Here is a 21,933-nt window from a genome sequence, read left to right as displayed (position 1 = left end):
AGGACACATGAAGGGACACTGCCTCTGTCCTGTGGAGGTGACAGTCACAGGAAGTCACTGGGGGACGTCCTGGCCTCCTCCCAAGCCTTCCCCACCCCTACCAGACACCCAGTCCCATCACTTCTGTCTCCTTACTATCTCTGGAGTACCCATCCACTTCTCTCCACGGCCACCACCCTCTCTCACCTGGATGGTTTTTATTCTCTGCCCTCCCTCCCCTCCAGGCTGTTGCTACATGGGGACCTGTCACCTTTCTCAAGGCCACTGTGATCATGCCTCTTCACCCCCCCAACCTAACCCCCAGCAAGAGAGAATTCCGATACGGCATTTGATGTTCTTTAGCTGACCTTAACACTCCTGTCTTTTCTCCTGCTGCATTTTGAGCTAACCTACAGCTAGTTCTCCTGTTCTTTCACATCTCTAAGCGTTGGCACATACTGTTCTTCTACCTGGATTCCCAGTACCTTCCCCAAAGGGCCACAGTGGCAAGCGTGGCCTAGAGGAGTCAGGAAACCAGGGAAGATTTCCAGGTCAGAGAACTGGGCAGGGAGTTCTGGGTGGCGGTCTGCTTGTGCCTGTGAATAGGGAGGTTTGGAATGTCATTCAGGTTTTGGGGGACCTGGCAGAGGTGCAGTCAGCTGGGGTATTGCTGCTGAGGTGGGTCAGACAGGAATGTCATGAATGCCCTAAAGGAGCTTGGCTGTGGAGGACGGCCCTGAGCGAGGCGAACTAGCTGGCAGGGAGAAGGCCTCTGCTAGGATGCTGGAGAGACACATGAGGAAGCCAGACCCAGGCAGATGGATGGATGATGGCCTGCTGCTCCGTGTTAAGGGTGCAGGGAGACAGGTCAAATGATGAAGGGAACCCAGAATGCCGGGTGCGTCCCGAAGCCCCATGAATAGGGAGGATCCAAGAGCAGCATTCATGGAGATTGAACTGGATTCCAAGCACCATCTTTCTTTTCACAAGAACCCTAAGAGGCAGGTACTGTTATTATTCCCATTTTACAGTAGGGAAGGCTGAGACTGGGGGGGGCTAAGTGGCCTGCCAAGGTCACATAGCTCACCCCAACGCCGTTATCCAACCCTCCCCCCCAAGTGAGGGTTGCTGCTGACCCCACTGATAGCCCTGTCTCTACAGGAAATGGGAGGGCGGGGACCCCGGCGTGGCGCACCAGAAGACCCCCACCTGCCTCCTGCTGACGCCGGAGGGTGCCTTTCACAGCTTTGGCTACACTGCCCGTGATTACTACCACGATCTAGACCCCGAGGAGGCTCGGGACTGGCTCTACTTCGAGAAGTTCAAGATGAAGATCCACAGCGCCACTGTGAGTCACATTCTGGCTCAGGACCGTTCAGGCCAGGGAAGCGGGGTCAGGAGGGGAAGGGGCGGGCCTAATGGAGGGTGGATGGGGTGTGGTGGCGAAGGGACGGAGCTTGGAAGTAAAGAAGGGATGAAGGCGTGGCTGAGGGTGAGGATAGGGTTAGCAGAGAGGCGGGGCTAAAGAGGGGCTGGGGACAGAACTAAAGTGAGATTATAGAGCAAGTGGGACGGTGCCCAAGAGGATAAGCACCAGGAAATGGGGTGGTTTTAAGAGAGAGGTCGTCAGGAAATGGGGGCAGAACTACGGCCTTCGGCAGCGTGGCCCTGTGTCCCTGCCAGGATCTCACCTTGAAGACCCAGCTGGAGGCGGTAAATGGAAAGAAAATGCCTGCCCTGGAGGTGTTCGCCCATGCCCTGCGCTTCTTCAAGGAGCATGCTCTTCAGGTGCGCTGCGGCCCCATCCCCAGGCCCACCCTTTCCCCTTAGCCATCCCTGGCCCCTGGCAGAGGTCAGAGGTCATCTTCTCCACTCCCCTGCCTTCTTGTCTGGGAGAGCCTGCATGGGCCATATATGTGTTGGTGGAGGGGGTTAGCGTTAGGGATTTTTCCAACTCTGCTGGAAAGCCCTTCCTGAGGCTTGATTAGTTCTTCCAGCTCCCACAGAGGGCTGAGGACACCCCACTCAAGCCAGCCGCTCATCTCACTGCCCCTCCTGCCCCAGGAGCTGAGAGAGCAGTGCCCCTCGCTGCCGGAGAAGGACACTGTGCGCTGGGTGCTGACGGTGCCCGCCATCTGGAAACAGCCCGCCAAGCAGTTCATGCGGGAGGCTGCCTACCTGGTGAGGACACGCAGGCAGAGGGGTGGATGTTGCTCAGGAGGGCCCCAGGGATGGCCCCATACATCCCCTCATTCACCCACCACCCTTGGGACCAGAGATGCATTGTGGGAAGACCTCCAGCCTTTACCTGCTGGGCATTTTGGCGGTTATGTTGCCACTGGGGGAAGGAGGTGGCTGCAGGAACAGAGGACTGAGGGACAAGAGGCCCTGCCCAGGCCAGCTTAGCCAGTGTCTTAGGTCAGGTTTGCTGAAAGCAGAGCCCAGGATGGGAGTTGTGCGTTGGTCTGTTGAAGAAGGGCTCTCAGGGGGTGCGGGAGGCTGAGCAGGGCTGTGGAGTGTGACCTCAGCCTGACGCCGTGGAGAGCTCTGGAGGGAGAACTGTACCCCCGCGTTGGCCACACCGAGGCAAGGGGGCCAGCTTTTTGTTACTGGTTACTGGGTAGAGGGGGATCCTCTCCAAGTGAGGCGGTTCCCATTCGGCTGAGGGCAGCTCCAGAGAAGGGGGCAGCTGTGAGCCAAGAGCAGCCACACTCCCAGTAGCTGGGCAGGGTACTAAGAACATGCACGTCATCCAGCATCAGTATTTTCAGGAATCCACCACCCCCACAGCCCCAACCACTGTGAATTCCTGCGCACAGGAACCTCTGAAGGGAGGTGGTCTGGGCCAGTGTTTGCTGGTTTTCCTACCATAAGAGATACCCGAAGGTCTGGAGAAAGATGGGTGGCGCTCAGGCACTGCCTCTCTAGTAGAGATGGGGGGAGAAAAGGGAACAGCCTTCCAGAGCAAGACTCATTGCTTGGTCCTGACCCTGGGGCTTTGGAGGACGCCCTAGGACCTACAAAAGGGGTCTCGGGGCTGCCTGTAGACCCCTTGGAGGATACCAGGGCCCCCCATGGGTCAGGCATGTGCCCAGGTGCCTATGCTTATCCTGGAAGAAGCTAACCCTAAGCCTAGTGGGCATCCCCCTGCAAAGACCAGAATGTAAGCGAGGATGTGCCCAGCTAGAACAAACACACCCCCCCAGCCATAGTGCCCCTCCTCCTGCCAGTTTACCCATTCTGCTTCCTCCCACACCGTTCCCGGGCTGCCAGCTCAGGAAGGGCTGGCCCTGGCAGGAAGTCTGGATACCTACCCCTCCCCACCCCCCATCTCGTCAGAATCCAGGGAATCCCACAAACTCATAAAAGACTTTGCACAGGGACTCCCCCATCCTGATGCAGGAAGTAACAGCTCCCAAATGTTTTTCTCCCCCCAACTGGCCTGTCTTGGTGCCTGGAATTTCACTAGGAGTTTCCTTCCTCCTACATGAGATTCCCCAGAAACAAAGTTCCCCTGGGAGTGGGGAGGCCTGTGGCCACTGTGACACCAGCCTGGTGAAGGAGGGCTCAGTGAGCCAAAGGGGTCCCCACCATCTCATTGGGTTGATGGTCTGCCCATTATTCCCCCCACCCACCCACCCACCCCCCCCCCCACACACACACACACTATGCTAGAGTCTCCACTAACACCCTCGGCCAGTGCCCAGCTGGCCGGCCAGCCCTGCTCCTGTGAAGGGGGCCTTGCTGCAGCCCAGGCCCTTTGGGCAGCTCAGAGGGCCAGATCCCAAGGTGCTCTAGGTTTCCACTCTGTCTAGGGTCTCTCCCTGCTGGGCAATCCCCTGGTGTTCTTCAAGGGCAACTGTGGGGCAGCTCCAAATTTGTGCAGCATGCCGGGGCCTGAAGGGCTAGCATGCGTGGGGTGTGATGGGGAGATGGGAGCCCCCACAGGCCCTGGGTGCCTGCCCTGGGCGCCATCTTAGGTGTGACAGCCCACGGGGCTCCTGGCCCTGCCCACAACCTATCTCCAGGCGGGCCTGGTGTCCAGAGAGACTGCAGAGCAACTGCTCATCGCCCTGGAGCCTGAGGCCGCCTCGGTCTACTGCCGCAAGCTGCGTCTGCACCAGCTCCTAGACCTGAGCTGCCGGGCCCCAGGCAGCGGGCGCCTGGGCGAGCGCCGCTCCATCGACTCCAGCTTCCGACAAGGTGAGCCATCTCCAGGGCCCCTGAGACCAGAGACTCAGCCTTGTCCAGCATGGAGGAGAGGCCCGCCTCCCCTGGAGCAGCCCACGAGGGGGCAGAAATATCCTACCTGGAGGTCCGGTGGAAGGGGGAGGCACAGCCCTGACCCGGGGGAGCCCAATCCCAGGGCAGCCCAATCCCAGAGCAGAGGTTTCACCTTGCCCTAGGGGAGGACTGTCCGAGGAGGGACGACTCAGCCCAGCCCTGAGTTTGGGGTCTGGGGAGATAGCCTACCCTGGGGAGGGGTGCTTGGGTACTGACCAAGGAGGACGTCAGCCCCCCTCTGAGCCAAGGGAGGTCTCCAGGCGCTTTCCCCTAAACAACCCCTGGATCCTCTGCCCCCCTCATGGCACATCAGCGGCTCCCCTCCACCCCCACACCAGCCCAAGCTCCTGCTGCAGGACCAGGCACTGAGGCAGCTATAGTCGGCCTTGTTCATTGTGACCGGGAGAGGCTCCAAGTCCTGGGCTCCCTGGGTCCCCCAAGACCTACCGGCACACACACACGCAGCTCCTTCAGACCCTCCCAGCCCCGATTTCCCACAGCCTGAGCCCTGGCCCTGCGGCCAGAAGTGCTTCCCCTCGGCTGTTGGTTACTGAGCAGGAGATCATCCCATCAGGTTCCTCCAGACCCTTAGGGGGTCAGCACCCCCTCTCCCACTCAGGAGTGGAGCAGGAGTTTCAGGAGCGCCGGCTGCTCATGGAGGGCGCTGGCGGGAGGATGAGGATTGAGCGTGGTAGCTGAGACACCTCCTTCTAACCTCACTGTCCTGCTCCCCCTCCACCCCCAGCCCGCGAGCAGCTGCGAAGGTCCCGCCACAGCCGCACGTTCCTGGTGGAGTCGGGGGTCGGAGAGCTGTGGGCAGAGTTGCAAGCAGGTGGGGAGACCGGGAGATGTTGGGATATGTCTTGGGCCCTCCAGGCCCCTATATACTGATAGGAGGAAGGGAACATTCAGGAAGTTGGCTCCAGCCCCTAAAAACCCCTCCCTCCAACATCTGCTGTGTCTAACCTGGCAGTCCCTTCACAGTCACCTGCACCCTCACCCCACTCACAACCATGCCCCTAACTCATGCTCCTTGCAGAGTTGCAGAGCCCTGGACCATCCCCCCCTCTGCGCCCCGCAACCTTCTCAACCCCCACCACACACACACACACACACTCATATCTCGTGCCCCTAGCCGGTGGCCTTAGGTTCAAGAACCTGAATGAAGCCTCTCACACCTCCACATCGCCACCCCTGCAAGTAGGACTCAGGACCTGCTTGGAGCAGGGCTGGAGGCTGGTCGGGAGGAGGCGCAGGGCTGAGGGTGCAAGGCAGGCCACAGCGTGTGCTCACGCTCGCCGCTGCAGGAGACCGCTACGTGGTGGCAGACTGCGGAGGAGGCACTGTGGACCTGACGGTGCACCAGCTGGAGCAGCCCCATGGCACCCTCAAGGAGCTCTACAAGGCATCAGGTGAGTAGCCAGGCAGCGCCCTGGATACCCAGCCGCCAATGCCCTCTGGCCAGATGTCTGCACTGGCGCCCCCTTCATCCCCTGCCCCACCCCAGGTGGCCCCTATGGCGCGGTGGGCGTGGACCTGGCCTTCGAGCAGCTGCTGGGTCGTATCTTCGGCGTGGACTTCATTGCCACCTTCAAAAGGCAACGGCCAGCAGCCTGGGTAGATCTGACCATCGCCTTCGAAGCCCGCAAACGCACGGCAGGCCCTCACCGTGCGGGGGCGCTCAACATCTCACTGCCCTTCTCCTTCATCGACTTCTACCGCAAGCAGCGAGGCCACAACGTGGAGACGGCCCTGCGCAGGAGCAGGTGCTTGCGGGCCATGGACTCAGGCGGGGTGTGCGGATGGGGAAGGCCCCTTAAGGGAGGGTGTAGGCCGCAGGGAGCAGTGGGAGTCAGCCTAAAGCACAGCTCTAGCCAGCCCTGTGGCCGGGGCGGAGCATGAGCAGCCCAGCTAGAAGAGAGGCCCCAACTGGAGCAAGGGCATCATGGGCCTCGGGAAAAGGGCCAACGTCTATATCTTCTCTCCCCTTTCCACCTACACACACACACACACACACACACACACACAAACACACACACACTCACACACTCACACACACACTCACACACACACTCACACACACACACACTCACACACACACACACACTCACTCACACTCACACACACACTCACACACACACTCACACACACACTCACTCACACACACACTCACACACACACACACTCACACACTCACACACACACTCACACACACTCACACACACACACACTCACACACACACACTCACACACACACTCTCACACACACACACCGTACTAGGAGGCTAGGGAGGCTCCTCTCCCGGGACCTCATGCCTGGAACAGAAGCAGGCCCTGGCTGAAGCCCCTGGGAGAGTGGGGATTGGGGGTAACACATAACGTGCAGTCAGTGCCCAGGCACGTAGGCCTGGGCCAACAGTGGTACCCAGGGCCCTGACGTGTGGACCTGTGCCCCCTTCACCGGCAGCGTGAACTTCGTGAAGTGGTCCTCACAGGGGATGCTCAGGATGTCTTGCGAAGCCATGAACGAGCTCTTCCAGCCCACCGTCAGCGGGATCATCCAGCACATAGGTGAGCCCTGAGCTCGGGTCCTCCATTACCCCACACACACACCCAGGTGCGGGAATAGCTGCCTCTGTTACTGCCTGGAAACCCCACACATCCATACACTGGAATGAGACCCAGAGTCATCTGGAACCCTGGAGGAGTCAGTGCGTTGGGAAATGAGAGCTAGGAGGGGCTGTGTGTAGTCTTACCAAGTTAAATAACCTCTGGTGCCTCAGTTTCCAATTTATAAAATGGGGTGATAGTATCGGGTTCCCAAAACCGTTATCACAGGGATTTAAAGGAACTGAAGTATCTAAAGAGCTCAGTGTCTTATGCGCAGTAGGCATTTATCAGGTGCATATCCTTCTCTCGGGGCCTCCATGTGGGGGAGGGGTGTACTGTTGGGGAGGCAGAGCCCTCAGTGAAAGCGCTCCGTGTTTTTCTTCATCAAAATAGGGCAACCGTTTTACAGTTGAACTGGCTAGTTTCTAATTGCCAGGCAGGTGGGGAGGAGTGGCCGCGCAGTGGTAGCCTCAGCAGCTCATGCTGTCCCTCTCATCCCCTCCCCTCCTCCTCTTCCCCCACCTCCACCCCCTCCCGCAGAGGCGCTGCTGGCGCGGCCGGAGGTGCAGGGTGTGAAGCTGCTGTTCCTGGTGGGCGGCTTCGCCGAGTCAGCTGTGCTGCAGTACGCGGTGCAGGCGGCGCTGGGCCCCCGTGGCCTGCGCGTGGTGGTCCCGCACGACGTGGGCCTCACCATCCTCAAGGGCGCCGTGCTGTTCGGGCAGGCGCCCGGGGTGGTGCGGGTGCGCCGCTCCCCGCTCACCTACGGCGTGGGCGTGCTCAACCGCTTCGTGGACGGGCGCCACCCGCCGGAAAAGCTGCTGGTCCGCGACGGCCGCCGCTGGTGCACCGACGTTTTCGAGCGCTTCGTGGCCGCGGAGCAGTCGGTGGCGCTGGGCGAGGAGGTGCGTCGCAGCTACTGCCCGGCGCGCCCCGGCCAGCGGCGCGTGCTCATCAACCTGTACTGCTGCGCCGCCGAGGACGCGCGCTTCATCACCGACCCGGGCGTGCGCAAGTGTGGCGCGCTCAACCTCGAGCTCGAACCCGCGCCCGCTGACGGCGGCCCCGACGCCGCCGGTGCGCCCCCCGGCCGCCGCGAGATCCGTGCCGCCATGCAGTTTGGCGACACCGAAATTAAGGTCACCGCGGTCGACGTCAGCACCAATCGCTCGGTGCGAGCCTCCATTGACTTTCTTTCCAATTGAAGGCGCCGGGGGCGCGCTGCCAGCCAGGCTGCCCGGCCCCGCCAACTTTCGGTCCGGGGCGCAGGGGACCGGGCCAGGGCGTACAAACATCCTAGTTCTGGTATCAGCGCTCCTTACCCCGCCCTCCTGCCCGGGGGGGGGGGGGGGGGGCGGGAGGCATGAGGTCGCAGGAGGGTAGGTGGAGAAACATCCAGAGGCTCTGGCTTTGGGATTAGGCCCAGACTGACTGTAAGGCTGAAGGGTCCTGCCAAGGACTGGGGTCAAGGAGGCTTGATCGGGACACCCACAGGGAACACGTGACTCCGAAGGCAGAATGCTCCAGATGACTGGATCCTGGCCAGAACTGGGGGTGGGGGTGGATACAGTTGGGAGGGAGAGGCCAGGCAAGGCCCATAGCGGAGGGGCAGCAGGAGGGAGGGGCCTGGCTGGGACTGGGCGCAATGCACCGATCGGTGGGCTCAAGCCACACAGGGAGCAGGGCAGCGCAGCCCGGTACCACAGGGAAATGACTGGAAGCTGACACAAGAGGGACAGGGGTAGTAGGGCCTTCCTGGGGTGGTGCTGACCACCCAGGTGTGACTGTTAATTGTAGAAAGGGCAGTAGCAGGCTAATGAGAAGCATACAGGGTGAAGGCACTTGTGAGGGAATGTGGGAAGCATGCTGGGGGCGGGCTTTCCTTTGGGACAGATGGCGCTCCAAGGGCAACCTGTGAATGACCCACTTGAACCCTATCCCAGCCACAAAATGGGGGAGGGGCGTTAGGAGGACAAAGGGGACACTAACGCCTGTCTCAGCTCTGCCAGACAACTCAGTGTGCCCTTATGCCAGCCCAGGACACGCAACAGCGCTACCTGCCCGAGGTGACAATAAAGCATTTATGCTGGTACCTCACAAGAGGGAACCCCAGTTATGTAGTAGAGGGGGCCTGTGTTCCAGAAAAAAGGGAGAAAGCTTTCAGCTGTGCATGGGGCTGGGAACTGACCAGAAAGAGGATGCTGGTGTCTCCTTGTCAAGTATCCCAAACAGAACTCCTCTCTCTGGCCTGGGCAGAAGGGCCCTCCACATCCGAACTCTCTTGGCAACTGTTCTCAGGCCTAAAATGCCATCACCTGTAGACAGCTCTTTGGGGACTAGGCACTGGAATACCACACAGTCCCTTGCCTCCTAAGAGTAGGCGCTTAGCCAGAACTACCTTGGCCCAGAGTCTAAGGGATTGGGCGTTCTCAGGACCCTGAAGAACAAACATTCCACTGGTCTCTGGTATCCACTGAAAGTTTTATTTCTTTAGGATTTCATCCCAACCATTGTTTAAAAACCAAGTGACACACACCTGGGTGCAGGAGCTGGGAACTGCACCTCCCTCCACTCACCATAGACAGCAGTGGGAGAGGGAGGAGGCAGGAGAGGTGGCTTACATGAGACAGCAGCAGCAGTAATGGAAATGATGACATCACAGCCAGCTCCCTCCTCTCCAGGCCCTGGCTGGAGCTCCTATGGCTTGCAAGTGGGGAGGGATAGGTAAAACCCACCCTAGGTCCTCCCCCTCCCCCACCCCTCCTCAGATAGCCTCCTTAGGGGCTCAACCCATTTCTTCCCGCAGGAGACTGAGGCACATGGAGAGGAGGAAGTGGGAAGAGGAAGACACAGGAGAGGCAGGGAGGTGGCATGAATGAAGGCAGAGGTGAGGCGTGGGCAAGGCCCCAGCTTAGAGGCTCCTAGACACACCACCCCCATGCCCGTCCTAGGGACAGATGAGGAAGCCACACCGTCATGCAGCATCTGGGGAGATGAGGTGGAGATTAAGGCTGAGGGGCCCCAGGGTGGGCGGGGGCATGGGCCTCAGTCGAAGCCGTGCCAGTCGCTGTGTTCCGAGTCGTATTCTAGCTCAGCACCCACGCACTTGACACCATCCAGCAGCATGGGTGTGCCATGGTGCCGGTCTGCAAGGCAGGCTTCAAGTCAGTATGCCAGGCTGGACCACTGGCCCCACCCATTCCAAGAGGACCCCCCACCTTCTCTCTGGGCTCTATTGAGGGGAGGGGGGGTAGAGACACTCAACAAGGAAGCGGGGAACCCCAGCCATGGCAAGGATCCCTTTTTCAGACAGGAGGGAGGCAGGATCCCCTTTTGGCCAAACAGGCGCTTCCCTCCCCTAGCCAGATGCACACCCTGCGCTCTCACCCATGACGCGGGCCTGCACCACCACTCGCACACAGGTGCCTGTGCCACCTTCACAGGCTAGCAGCATCTCCTCCTTGAGGACGCCTTCCTTGTGCGCCGTGTACTCACACTTGACGCTGTAACCTGTCCGGGCAATCAGCAACTCCATGGCCTCCAGCCCCTACCCCCCAGCGCTCATTGGCTCCCTCCTCCAGAGGAACAAGGATAGTCTAGGACCTGTGCCCCTGAAGCTGGGGCACAGGCGTGAGAAATTTCCCATTCTTCAATGAACTCTACATGCCTCAGGCCTGTGGACACCCCATTAAGGCTCCAAGGATCAAACTTAGGCTTCCAGGAGGAGGGACTGCTGATTCCCCAAAAAGGCAGGCAGGGAGAGGGAGTGATTGGAAAGTGGGGGTGGGCAGGCCAGGACTTGAGCAGATTAGGTGGCAAGAGGCAAAGGCCTGAGGGAGTTTGCTCAATCCACTTAAGGGTAAGGTCATGAGGAGGTGGGGGGACATGTGACTGAAGCTGGGGCTTCTGCACATAGTGAAACTGATGCCCTAGCCCAGGGGTCCTCAAACTTTTTAAACAGGGGGCCAGTTCACTGTCCCTCAGACCGTTGGAGCGCCAGACTATAGTTTAAAAAAAAACTATGAACAAATTCCTATGCACACTGCACATATCTTATTTTGAAGTAAAAAAACAAAACGGGAACAAATACAATATTTGTACTTGCATGTGGCCCGCGGGCCGGAGTTTGAGGACCCCTGCCCTAGTCTATGGAGGGAGTGGGGGCTGAAGCTAGCAGGGTGGGGAGAGGCAGCCCCCAGCCCAAAGCCCATGTGGGGGCTAGGAGGGAGCCTTGAAGTTCCTAAGGCTCCAGCAGGTTGCTCTTGAGGGACATGAGGGAGGGAGGTCTGAAGGTCCAGAGCCAGTTCTTCAGTGGCTCCCATCATCCCAGTGAGTGAACTATCAGGCAGTGGGGCAGACATAGGCCAACAGTGTGAGCCCATGGGCTTCTGTCCAGGGAGTGAGGCCTGGGGCAAGGGACCTGCCAAGTTGCCACACTGTAAGCCCATATAGAAGGCACCATGTTCCCAGCTGCTGAGGTGCCTGTCCCCACTACGTGGGGGGAAAGAGCATCCCATGTTCTCACTCCCATTCACACCCAGGCCCTGCTGGAGGAAGGCAAGCCTCCGGCACCCTGAGCAGAGGACGCACCTTCTGGGACAGGCATGATGCTGAGGAGCTTGAGGTGCAGGCTGGGCACAGGTGCCTCTCGGACGTCCTTGCTTAGCCTCTGCACCGAGGGCAGAGTGAAGGTGATCTCATACCTGTGCAGGATCTTCAGGAAGCCAACCTGCAGCAGGAAGGGTGGAGGAAGGAAGCACCTTCACTTACAGCCTCCCCCAGGGCCCATGCCATCTATGATCCTGTGGGCCTTTGCACCTGTTTCCCTGGGGATCCTAGAGGGTTTATCTGCCCCCTCCACTCCAGCTGGTCCACACCCCAAGCCTGGTGACTCCAGGTCTTTCCCCGAGGACCTCACCTCACGGCTGGGCCACACACTCCTCAGCATCTGTCTCATGGGCCCCACAGCTCCGCAGTGGCCCATTTTATAGACAAGGAAATGGACGCTGGGAAATGACAGGCTACAGGCCTCTTGGCCACACTTACCATGAGTAGCACAGAGCAAGGTACCAGCCACTGCCCAGAAGGGGCCATCCCCCTGCCCCCATCACTACTATCCCCTGCCCAGAGCCAACAGCCCTGGGTCAGGGACACTGGTCCTCCAGTCACTCACGTGGAGGCGTGGGGCAACATAAATTGCACAGAATGAAGGCTGGCTTAGAATTAGAAACTGACACGAGACCAGCTGTGTCAGCCCAGAGCTGGCCCACGGACCTGGCACCAGCCATTGAACCCAGGCTCCTGCCTGCCTGCTGGCATCTAAACATGGATGCCTGCCTGCCCACTCAAAGGCTCACTGTGTCCAACAGGCCCGACTCAGGGTCCAAGCAATTTCTGTTGTTCATACGGTGCTTGGCAACCGATGCCCTCTGGGATAGACGCCATCCTTGGAAACTCCAGTCGTATGAAGGGTCACAAGCCAAGGTGGCTGCTGAGCAGGCAGGCTGACCGAGTGCCAGTCCAGGAGGCACAGAGGTGCATGCTGTACCCACAGCTCACATGCACACAAACTCTTCTGTTCATGCTTTCAGGGGCCGGAGGGCCCTGTCCCTGGGGGCCAGTTGGGGTTGGCCGCATGGAACATTTAGCCTTTCAGTGGGATCAGGCTGATGCCAGTGCGTGATAAAGCTCAGTCCGTGTGGCTCCCGCACTCTGCAGGTGGAGGACACACTTCTCCAGAGAGCTTTCTGGCTGGGCCTGCCAAGGATGGCCCTGTGATGCAGCTGCACCACTTGCAGAATTTTCCAGGGGAAATACTTAAAGATGTGCAAAAAAATACTCATCACTGCCCTCTTTCTAACAGTAAGAAATAGAAACAGCAGTAACACCAGGAATAGGGAAGCAGCTAAATCAATGATGATACATATAATGGAATACAGTTGTAGAATCTCGTGGAAAATGATTTACTGATAGAGGCAGGAGACGGTTCACAACAGAAGCAAGCAAAAAACAGTGTTATACTGTGATACCAGCTTTTTGTTTATGGAAACAAAGCTATAAAAAAAAAAAACTAGAATGACAAACATCAAAATATTAACCATTGTTATTTCTAGATTCTAAAATTGTGGGTACTTTTAAATTTCTTTATAGTTTTCTCTATCTTCCAAAGTTTCTGTAATAGACATGAATAGATTTTGCAATTGGGAGTGGGGGAGAGGGAGAGATTTTTTTCAAATCTTCACCCGAGGATATTTTTTCCACTGATTTTCAGGCAGAGTGGAAGGGGGGTAGGAGGGGAGAGAGATAGAGAGAAACATCGATGCGAACCCAAACCAGCCAGGGCTATTTTTTTAAGTTTTATTTCATTCTGTTTATTCCCTTGGGGAAGTTGTCCTAGGAGAAAGAGCAAGGATTGGGCAGAGAATGGTATGAATCTGGGCCCCTCCTCAGGGTGGTCTCGATGGACCAGATGCCCCCCTCCCCTGGTATTCCTGCTCAACTTTGGAGCTCTGGTTTATTGTCCAACCTGAGGGCGTCACTCTCTGTTTCCCCGAATCCATTCCTTTCAGAGAGTTTCTCCTGCCCCTCCCAAGTGGATGTGGAATCCAACAGTGTCCCAAGAGTTGGAGAAGCCACACTGGAGGGTGTGTAAAGTGTGAGCAATAGGAGAAGGTGTGCTCCAAAGACCAGAAAACATGGGGCTGAATTAGCCAGCAGTTTGGCAAAAAAAGGAAAATAAAGTCATACCTTGTTATTAGCATAATGAGTCTCCCAATTGTGTAACATACATACATTCTTCCATTTTATTCTCGAACCAACTCTATGGGATGTGAATTGTCTTCATTTCAGAGAACAGGAAGCTGAGGTGAACTGCCCAAGGTCTCGGAGCCTGACTAGCAGACCTGGACCTGAACCCAGGCCTCAGCTTAGAGGATGTGGAACTGACAGGCCCAGGAAGCCAAGCAGGGCTGAGAAGGAGGTGGAGGAAGTAAGACTAAAGGGGGAGGGGAGCCGTGCACATACCTTAACCAGAAAGCTGCCGTCACTCTCCTGGGTGACCATGACCACCGAGTCATGCAGCTTCTCATCGAAGTGGACGTGGCTCTGGGAGCCCTCCGCATCGTGGCCTGCTGCAAAGCGGATACTCCGGACTCTGGGCTTGTTGCCTAGGCAGAGTGGAAGACGGCTCCAGGGACTGCGGGCTTCCTCTACCCCCAGGAAATGGCTCCTCCTTGTTGCTCCTCTACCCCCTGCAAGTGCCCTTGACATCACACAGCACTCACTTTCAAGGCTAGGCCACATCCTACCAGACTCTGGGGATCATGAGGCTTGAGGCCCAGTCCTCCCACAAAAAATACCCGAAGAATGGGTGTCGGGAATTGGCTACTATCACACCTCACTTAGGGAATAAGGCTGACACCAGACATAAGAAGAGACAGTCTTCCAGACTCTCACCTAGCCCCAGGTGGACCAAGGCCCAGCCCTGGCCTCAGGAAGCCTCCCCAGGGCTCTCCTCCACAGGGCCACGCTCCCCCTCTCTGGGACCTTCTCTTCCAGGTATCCCTGTGCCTGAGGTCCCTGTCTGCCCCTCCTGATGACCCCAACCTGGTCGGGGTGAGGGGCAAGGACAGGAACAGGCTCCTTGGGACCTGTCTGGGAGTGGGAAAAACAAAAGGGGGGCAAACCCCACACTGAGCCCACCACCTGGGAGAGGCTGCGCTGCCCCTAACTCGTCCTGGATCACTGGCAGGAAAGATGGGAGAACCCAGGGGAGCCTCCAGGACCCTGCCCAGAGACCCCCTCATCTGTGTAACCCTTCACAAGACCCTCTGCTATCCCCAGAGGGATCAGGTTCTCCAAAGCCAGGAGGCAGGGGTTGAGACAGGCAGAGTATCAGGAGCCAATCCTGGGGGAGGTCTGTCTTACCAAGAGCAAGACCCCAGTCCTCTCTGGCCCCCACCGTCCCGAGGGCTCCCAAGAGCCCTGCTCAGAGTCCTCCTGGTGCAGGGTCTGGCCTCGCCCTGGCCTGGGTTCTTACACGCTTGGTGGAGGTCCAGAGGAGCCAGCCTGGCACTGCCACATTCTTTGCTGAGACCCCAGACCTGACCCTTAAATCTCATCAGCGCCCCCTGCCTAGCACCCTCCAGGAGTCCTTCTGACACTGAATGAACCCAAAATCCCTTTCTGTGGCTCTACCCACCTCGCCAAGCTCAGTGCTCACCCAAGCCCTGCACGTCCCTCCAACCCCCACAGTGCACCGCAGAGGCTGGAACACAGGGGCATGAGGGCTCATACCTCCAGCACACCAAGGGGTCCCCACATTCCCTGCTAGGGCTGGGGTGTACCCTAGGACCTGGCATAAACACTGGTGCATTTACTGATGTAATTTGTGCTCACATTCAGACACACACACACACACCCATACACACAGCCAATGCAGGCCCCACAGGCAATAACACCCCTCTCACCTGCACTCGCTGGAAGGCCCTGCAAACCCCACCAGGCCAGGAAGGCACTCACCCTTGTTGGCTGCAGCCATGGATGCCCTCCCTGCCACGGGGGAGACACGCAGCTCCTTCTGGACCCTGCTGTGTAAGCTCAGCAGCCTCCCATGCTCCAAGGACAGCAGCAGGAGCCTGTAGGGTAGGGAGTGGGGAAGGGAGTGGGAAGGCAGGGATCAGGTCCACCCATGGCCTGAGAACAGAGACCTCCCTTTAGGAAGGACCCAAACCCCTGCTGTTCTTAGCAGCCCAAGTGGTGCCTGCACCCTCTAGCAGAAGGAGCTCTGCCCCCAACTCCTCTACCCACACCCCACCTTCACCAAGAGCCCTCACCCCGCCTGACCCAGGGCCCAAATGGCATGCACGGAGCTGCAGCTTCTGGGTGCCAAAGCACCAGCACAGAACGTGTGTGCCCAGGCCCCTGAGGCTGACAGGAGGGGCAGTCTGGAAAGGAGGGGACTTCTCTGGCTCTTTCCAGGAGCCAGTTCTAGAGCTGGTGACACCAAGGGGTGTACCCTCCGGCAGCCAGAGTCCACAGTGTTCAGGTCATATACCCAATAAGTTGGGTCCAGGTCAGAGTCAACAGTATGTTTGGAGGGGAGCAAAAATGGGGGTCTACATAAGACATGTCCTTGGGGCTTTCCCTACTGGTGACTGACCAGGGCCATATACAGAACAGACGCCTATGAAGGGGACTGCCCTCCCCCGCTCAGCTCCCCAAAAGCAGGCAGCCTCAAGGCAGGGACAGCGGAGGTGCCCAGGAAGCCTGTGTGAGCAGCCCGGCCCCTGTGGGCTGAGCTGGGATCATCTTAACATCAAAATGAATAATGAGCCTGTCAGTGTGGCTCAATGGTTGGGCAATCCATGAATCAGAAAGTCACAGTTCAATTCCCAGTCAGGGCACATGTCGGGGTTGCAGGCTCAATCCCCAGTAGGGGTTGTGCAGGAGGCAGCCGATCGATGATTCTCTCTTATCATTAATGTTTCTATCCCTTTCTTCCTCTCCCTCTCGCTGAAATCAATAAAAACATTTTTTTTAAAAGAATAATGAGTGCAACTGATGGAAACAGATGGAATACATAAAACTGGAGCAGTCACAGAGATTAGGAAAAAAAGGAGAGAGAAAGCCAAACAAACAAACCCAAACCCTCATTTGTCACCACTGACAGTGACAATGCCCTAACTCTTTACACTGAAAATTGGCAATAACGAGAAATAATTCAGCCTGTCTCCTGGCCTTTCCCGTAATGAAATTGCCCTGGTGGTTAGAAGAAAGCTCTTTTTTACAGAAGAATTCTCGCTGTTAAATAACAAAGAAATGACCAAATGCCAAGTAATTCTGCAACCCCCAACTCGCGCTGGAGGCAGTGAGTCAGTGGATGGTAAACCAGAGGAAAAAGGTTGACAGAAGTAGATGCTTACAGATGCTCACGTGTCACCAACAGATGACCTAGAGTTCTTAAGGGGAATGACATGAGTTTGCAATGGAGAGATGTGACATCAGCCAGTCAGGCACCGGTTAATCGCCCCTCACTCACAATGGGACCTGACACACTGATACCTCCTGATGTGAGGCAGCACCAAATCACAGCACCACTGGCAAGGGCCCAGCACCCACCTGCCCAAAACGTCTAACTTGGATCTAATCAAGGCCCCAGCTCCAACTGCTGGCTTATTGAAAACACAGAGGTTAGTGGAACAAATTAAAGGACTCCACAAGAAAGCAATGAGACACACCCAGAAGGCAGGATAGCCTTTAGGACAACTGACCTGTCTTGTTGTTTTTTCCAAACTGCAAGAAAAATAAAGGGAGAGTTTTTTAGATAGGGGATGGGCAAAAAACAGACTACAGGGCTGCTGCCTGTTTTGTTTTGTTATTGATTTTAAAGAGATGAGGGGAGAGAGAGAGAGAGAGAGAGAGAGAGAGAGAGAGAGAGAGAGAAACATCAATGAGAGAAATACCAATCTGCTGCCTCCCACAGGTGCCCGACCACCCTGTCGGAGGATCAAACCCACAACCTGGGTGTGTCCTGACTGGAATCGAACCTGCCACCTTTCATCAGGGTATGGGAGGAAGCTCCAACCAACCAGCCAGCCAGCACCACTGTCTGTTTTTTGTCAAGTTTTATGGGAACACAACCACACTCATTTGTTTACCTATCGTCTAAAACTGCTTTTGCAATAAAAAACAACAACAACAAAAACTAGTTTGAGTAGTTGCCACAGAGACCACATAGCCTGCAATGACTAAATTATTTACTATCTGGCCCTTCACAGAAAAAGTCTGCCAACTGCTGTTCTAGATTAACACACAAAGAGACCAAGAAGGCAGGGACTCTATGGGACAAATGACCTGGTTTTTTCCACTACACCAGCTTCAAGAGAGAAATAAATGGGGCAGGGGGTTTCTAACTACCCATAAAAAATACATTTGCGGATAATTAGAAAATGTGAATGGGACTGGTTCTTAGACGACATTACGAAATAAGAGCTTATATTTGGTGAGATGATGAAATTGCATTCTGTAGAGAAGTATGTCCTATTTTTCAGAGATACACACTTAAGTATTTGGGAGATGAGTGACCCACGAATGATCTCAGCTAGTCCAGGGAATGAGGAAGGGAAACAAACCACAGATTGGTGGCCTCATAGGGGCTGGGCCAGCAGAGGGCATGACCTGGAGGTCTCGCAGGCGCTAAGCTGCCTGGACACCGGCTTCACTTCCCTTCCCACTTCCCAGTTCAAGAAGTCCACCCAGGCCCAACCCTGCCTCATGGGCACGGTGATCAGCTTGGGTGCCAGGAACCCCCGATTGAAGGAGGCTGCAAAGGAAAGGCAAGGCTTGGGTCTCAGGAATGCAGGAGTCACCACAGCAGGTACAGCCCAGGCCAGCACACATCCCCATCTCCTTGGAGGCTAGCTCTCAGGCCCCACTCAGAGTGCAAGGAGGGTTACTATGCCCCCACTCATCATCTCTGGCCTGGGCTGCTCTGGGTCTATTTACCCCCAGGGATTCTGGCTGTAGGAGAGAAGCCTACCCCCACCCCATCCACTCCAGCCACCTTCAGAAACTATGGACTCAGAGTATGTGAAAAATGGCCATGAGCAAGGGGTACCGGTTCACCTTCCCACTTTCCGAAGAGGCTGTTCCAGCCACACCTCTGCAGGGGGAATGACTGTCCAATGCCCACAAGATCCCTGCATCTCCCAAGATACTTCCTGGAGGCCCTGGTGAAACTCATAACCAGTGGCGGATCAGCAAAGGCTCCTGGGGACTCTTCACAAAAACACTCTGACCCAGTACTTGCAGGGCCCCCTCCCTGTCTTCCCCACAATGCACTGCATGTTGCCTGCCTGGAACAATCCTGTCCCCCAGGCCTGGATCTCAGCCCCAGCACAACACCACACCCCTGCCCTTCCCTGAAACACCTTTAAAAGGATCCCCTTCTCATTTATGGGATCATTTCATGTCTATGTTTCCTTTCAAGGGCAGTAACTGTCTTTGCCAAACTCTGTCTAGGCCAAACTCTCCCAGCACCTGGCAGGGAGAACCTGTGTTCAGTTCATATTTGTTAAATGAATGAATGACCAAACTAAGCGGAGCCCAAGTCGGGGCCTTGGCTGGGCCCTCTTGGCAACTCTCTTACCAAACGCTCTCAGGAAGAGGAAAGCCCTACCCCACTCTCTTAGCCAACCTCTGCCCTGGAGGGCACACCCCTCCCCCATCTCAGTGTACAGCCTCCCACTAGGCATCCTTCTAGCCTTGCCACCATCAACCGGTGATCAACGCTTTCCATCGTTGACATGAAAAGCCCAAAAGGCAGGGCCTGCATAAAGCCAGAGAGTAGGACCTGCATCTCCTGCACTGACCAGCAGAGGGGGAGGCAAGTGACTTCAGGGGCCCAGAGCCAGGAAGAAGCGAGCCTCCTTTCTCACAGCAGGAGGCTGTCCCCTGGAAGCCAGACTCTTCACACAATTCCTTATCGGAAGCAGGAGGAGGAGGTGTCCAGCCTCCTCCTGCTGCACTGTGTCCACAGGGAAGTGCGAGGCCCCTTCCTGTGCCAGCCCAGTCCTGAGTATGCCCCCAGCTGCACAGCCTTCTGGAGCCAGCAGGGGCATGGGCAGGAGCATGGTTCCCGAGCCCAGCAGTCCTGGTCCAGATTCAGGCTGCCCGGAAACGTTACTGTACATCTCTGTGCCTCAGTTTCCTCATCTGTAACACAGGAAAAAGCAGTGGCCTCTTCCTCAGAGGGTTTGGTGCAGCTGGTGTCTGAAGCTCTGACAATGCTCCCCAGTTCACCCCCACCTTTGCAAAAGCAAACCCCCAAAGGCCTGCTTTAGGAAGCAAAGGCAATTTCAGGGCAGCACTGTGGAGAGAGAGGACTTCAGGCAATCCTGGAACAGCCAGAAATGGCCCTCAGGGTGGGCCCCCCGGGACTTCAGCCTTCTCAGAATACAGCTCATGGGTTGAGGGGCCTCCCTCCCCCTTTCCACCTCCATCCTGCTGTCCCCCTCCTCCACTCCCAGGCCAGGCAGGTCCCCAGGGATTGACAGAGAACAGACTGCTGGGAGCCTGCTGTCCTCAAACCCAGAGGAACTCACAAGGCAGATGTGAACAATGTACATCCTGGAAAATACCCCCAGCCCAGCAAGAAAAAAAAAAAATTACACCCTCCCCCCCTCCCCTTAGATAGGCTATCAACAGGTCAGGGGTGGTACCAGGGACAAGCCACAGGATGCGGAGGGCTGAAATGGCCTTAAGGGCTTCTTTGGCTCTCAGTTACTCTCAGGGAAATTGGGGGAAACTTCTTTCTAGAGGACAGAATGCTGCCAGCTCAGGTCCCTCTCACCTTTAGAGAGAATTGCTGCTTCAAGGTTACCCTATCCAGGGCAGGGCTCAGCCAGGCCCAGTGAAGTGTCTGGCGCGAAGAACAGGCCCAGGGACAATGACAAGTGAGTGGACAGATGGACAGTTACACAGAAACCCAGAGTTCTCAGCCCCTTAGACTCCGGCCCCACAGGGTGCTGTCTGTCACTCCAGGCTGTCCCACTCCCCCAGACTGGAAGGAGGGCCTATGGCAGGTGGAGCTCCAGAACCGCCACCTTCTTGGGTTTCTAGCTCAGTCCCCAGTAGGGAGCATGCAGGAGGCAAATGATCAATGTTTGTCACATCAATGTCTGTCTCTCCATATCCTTTCCTCTCTCTAAAATCAATAGGGACATTTTTTTAATTGCTCAAGCTTGTAAAAAGATTCCCACTGGGGCCACTGACCTGCTGGCTCCAGAACCCAGCAAAGACTGAATACAGTGGGGACGCACATACTTAGACCAATGCCTGGGAAGGTAAGACCGGAAGTCAGGTATGGCTGTGGCAGTTTTATATCAACTCAGTTTGGATGTGACTCCATTTCCTTGTAAGGAGAGGTATGAGTGTTCTCTCTCTCATCCATCATGCCACACCCTCCTATCTCCCCAAGAAGAGCTGCCTTCCTCTATCTAGCATCCCCTCCCCCCAAAAAAACCCTACCCCAAGCCCTCAGCTAGAAGGTGCTTGGATTCCCTCCGGCGTCCAGACTGCCTGCCCCACCCTGGCAGTCCCAACTAGTAAAGGCCAGGCAGGGTCCAGGGTTTGTCAGCTGCCCCTGACTTTCCTCAGTGCTACTCCTGCTTCCTAATGCCGAGAATCAAGAGGGAAGGCGATCCAATGGCTCCTTCCTCAGTCCAGCAGGGCCCCTGCTCATTCACAGGAACTCGGGTTCAGAACCTAGATGCACCAGGGGGCCAGGTGTAGGACCTGTATCTTCTCCCGCCTCCATCCCCAAGGATGTGGCGCCCCCATCCCCGCCCCCTTCTCCTCCTCGCCGAGGACAAATGAGGGTAAAGGACCCCAACCCCCAACCCCCATCACATCCCTCCCGGTCAGTGAGGCAGCGTCTCTGTCTTCAAAGATAATCCTGTGCCCTCCCCACCATGACCTCTGTTGACGCAGTCTCTGGAGCCCGCACTCCCCGACATCCCCGCCCTCCTACCTGAGGGTGCCGAGGCACGGGAGGCTCAGAGAGGGTACCCGCCCAAGGTCACACAGCGAGGCAGGGGCTGCAGCTGTGGGGGGATGCGGATGGCGCTGACCCCATTACGCCCCCGCCCTCACAGTGTCACACGTGCCCCGGACAGCGCCCCACAGAGATACCCCAGCTACACAGGCTGATGGTCACCGCGCCCCCGGGGTCCGGCATCTCCCCAGCTCAGATGCCAGAGCGCCCTCCCCAGCCCGGCCCTGACAACTGAGCGCCCCTCCACCGCCCCAGCCGCAGGGGGTCTCCTGCACCGACTGCTTAGGACACAGGCTCCGCTGGGAGGGGATCTCCGCGAACGGGAGGGACCGGCAGGTAGCGGAAGGAGAGGCGGTCTTACCGTGCGAGGCGCACCCCGGGGCCCAGGCGGGACTACTGAGGCGGGGGCAGTGGCGACCCCGGCGGCAGTGGGGGTCTCAACGCCGAGCACGAGGAGGGAGTCCTGAGTGGCACCCACCCGCCTCTCGGGCACGCCCCCGCCTCCGCCC

The 21,933-nt window shown here is 57.2% G+C and overlaps 2 protein-coding genes across 4 annotated transcripts in view; one reads left to right on the top strand and one right to left on the bottom strand.

Annotated features, from left to right (window-relative positions):
- HSPA12B (heat shock protein family A (Hsp70) member 12B) overlaps positions 1–9,757 on the top strand; it is a gene marked incomplete at its 3' end in the record, with an annotated part of 20,140 nt that extends 10,383 nt beyond the window's left edge. Inside the window, exons 5-14 of one of the 2 annotated variants that reach the window (XM_081097622.1) lie at positions 1,141–1,327; positions 1,663–1,767; positions 2,044–2,160; positions 4,008–4,182; positions 5,009–5,095; positions 5,571–5,675; positions 5,771–6,029; positions 6,731–6,834; positions 7,414–8,042; positions 9,677–9,757. In XM_081097622.1, coding sequence (XP_080953748.1) covers positions 1,141–1,327; positions 1,663–1,767; positions 2,044–2,160; positions 4,008–4,182; positions 5,009–5,095; positions 5,571–5,675; positions 5,771–6,029; positions 6,731–6,834; positions 7,414–8,042; positions 9,677–9,745 — 1,837 coding nt within the window. Of the gene's footprint in view, positions 1–1,140; positions 1,328–1,662; positions 1,768–2,043; positions 2,161–4,007; positions 4,183–5,008; positions 5,096–5,570; positions 5,676–5,770; positions 6,030–6,730; positions 6,835–7,413; positions 8,076–9,676 lie in introns of those variants that run through there. The other variant, XM_081097623.1, reaches the window with a different exon arrangement.
- On the bottom strand, positions 9,333–21,933 carry ADISSP (adipose secreted signaling protein). 2 transcript variants are annotated; one of them, XM_081097625.1, is made up of 7 exons: positions 21,786–21,904; positions 17,142–17,163; positions 15,391–15,506; positions 13,894–14,036; positions 11,461–11,599; positions 10,258–10,380; positions 9,333–10,016 (listed from the first exon to the last, which is right to left on the bottom strand). In XM_081097625.1, exons 3-7 carry the CDS (start codon positions 15,407–15,409, stop codon positions 9,916–9,918), a joined length of 525 nt encoding a protein of 174 aa, XP_080953751.1. In that variant the 5' UTR covers positions 15,410–15,506; positions 17,142–17,163; positions 21,786–21,904; the 3' UTR covers positions 9,333–9,915. The 2 variants fall into 2 exon arrangements, with proteins under 2 accessions (XP_080953751.1, XP_080953750.1); XM_081097624.1 differs by lacking the exon at positions 17,142–17,163 and having other exon boundaries at positions 21,786–21,933.

The sequence above is a fragment of the Myotis nattereri genome (genome assembly GCF_964212035.1).
Source record: "Myotis nattereri genome assembly, chromosome: 8".
In the NCBI taxonomy this organism is placed as follows: Eukaryota; Metazoa; Chordata; class Mammalia; order Chiroptera; family Vespertilionidae; genus Myotis; species Myotis nattereri.
The sequence above is the reverse complement of the archived record's forward strand: the minus strand, read 5'-3'. Positions and strand labels throughout refer to the sequence as shown.

What these genes read in the sequence shown, in the direction of transcription:
- ADISSP (XM_081097624.1), bottom strand. An exon ending in ACGGCAGCTTTCTGGTTAAG is followed by an intron (nt 11,600 to 13,893) that starts GTATGTGCACGG and finishes TTCCTGCTGCAG; the next exon opens with GTTGGCTTCCTGAAGATCCT. An exon ending in GGTGCAGGCCCGCGTCATGG is followed by an intron (nt 10,017 to 10,257) that starts GTGAGAGCGCAG and finishes CCTGCCTTGCAG; the next exon opens with ACCGGCACCATGGCACACCC.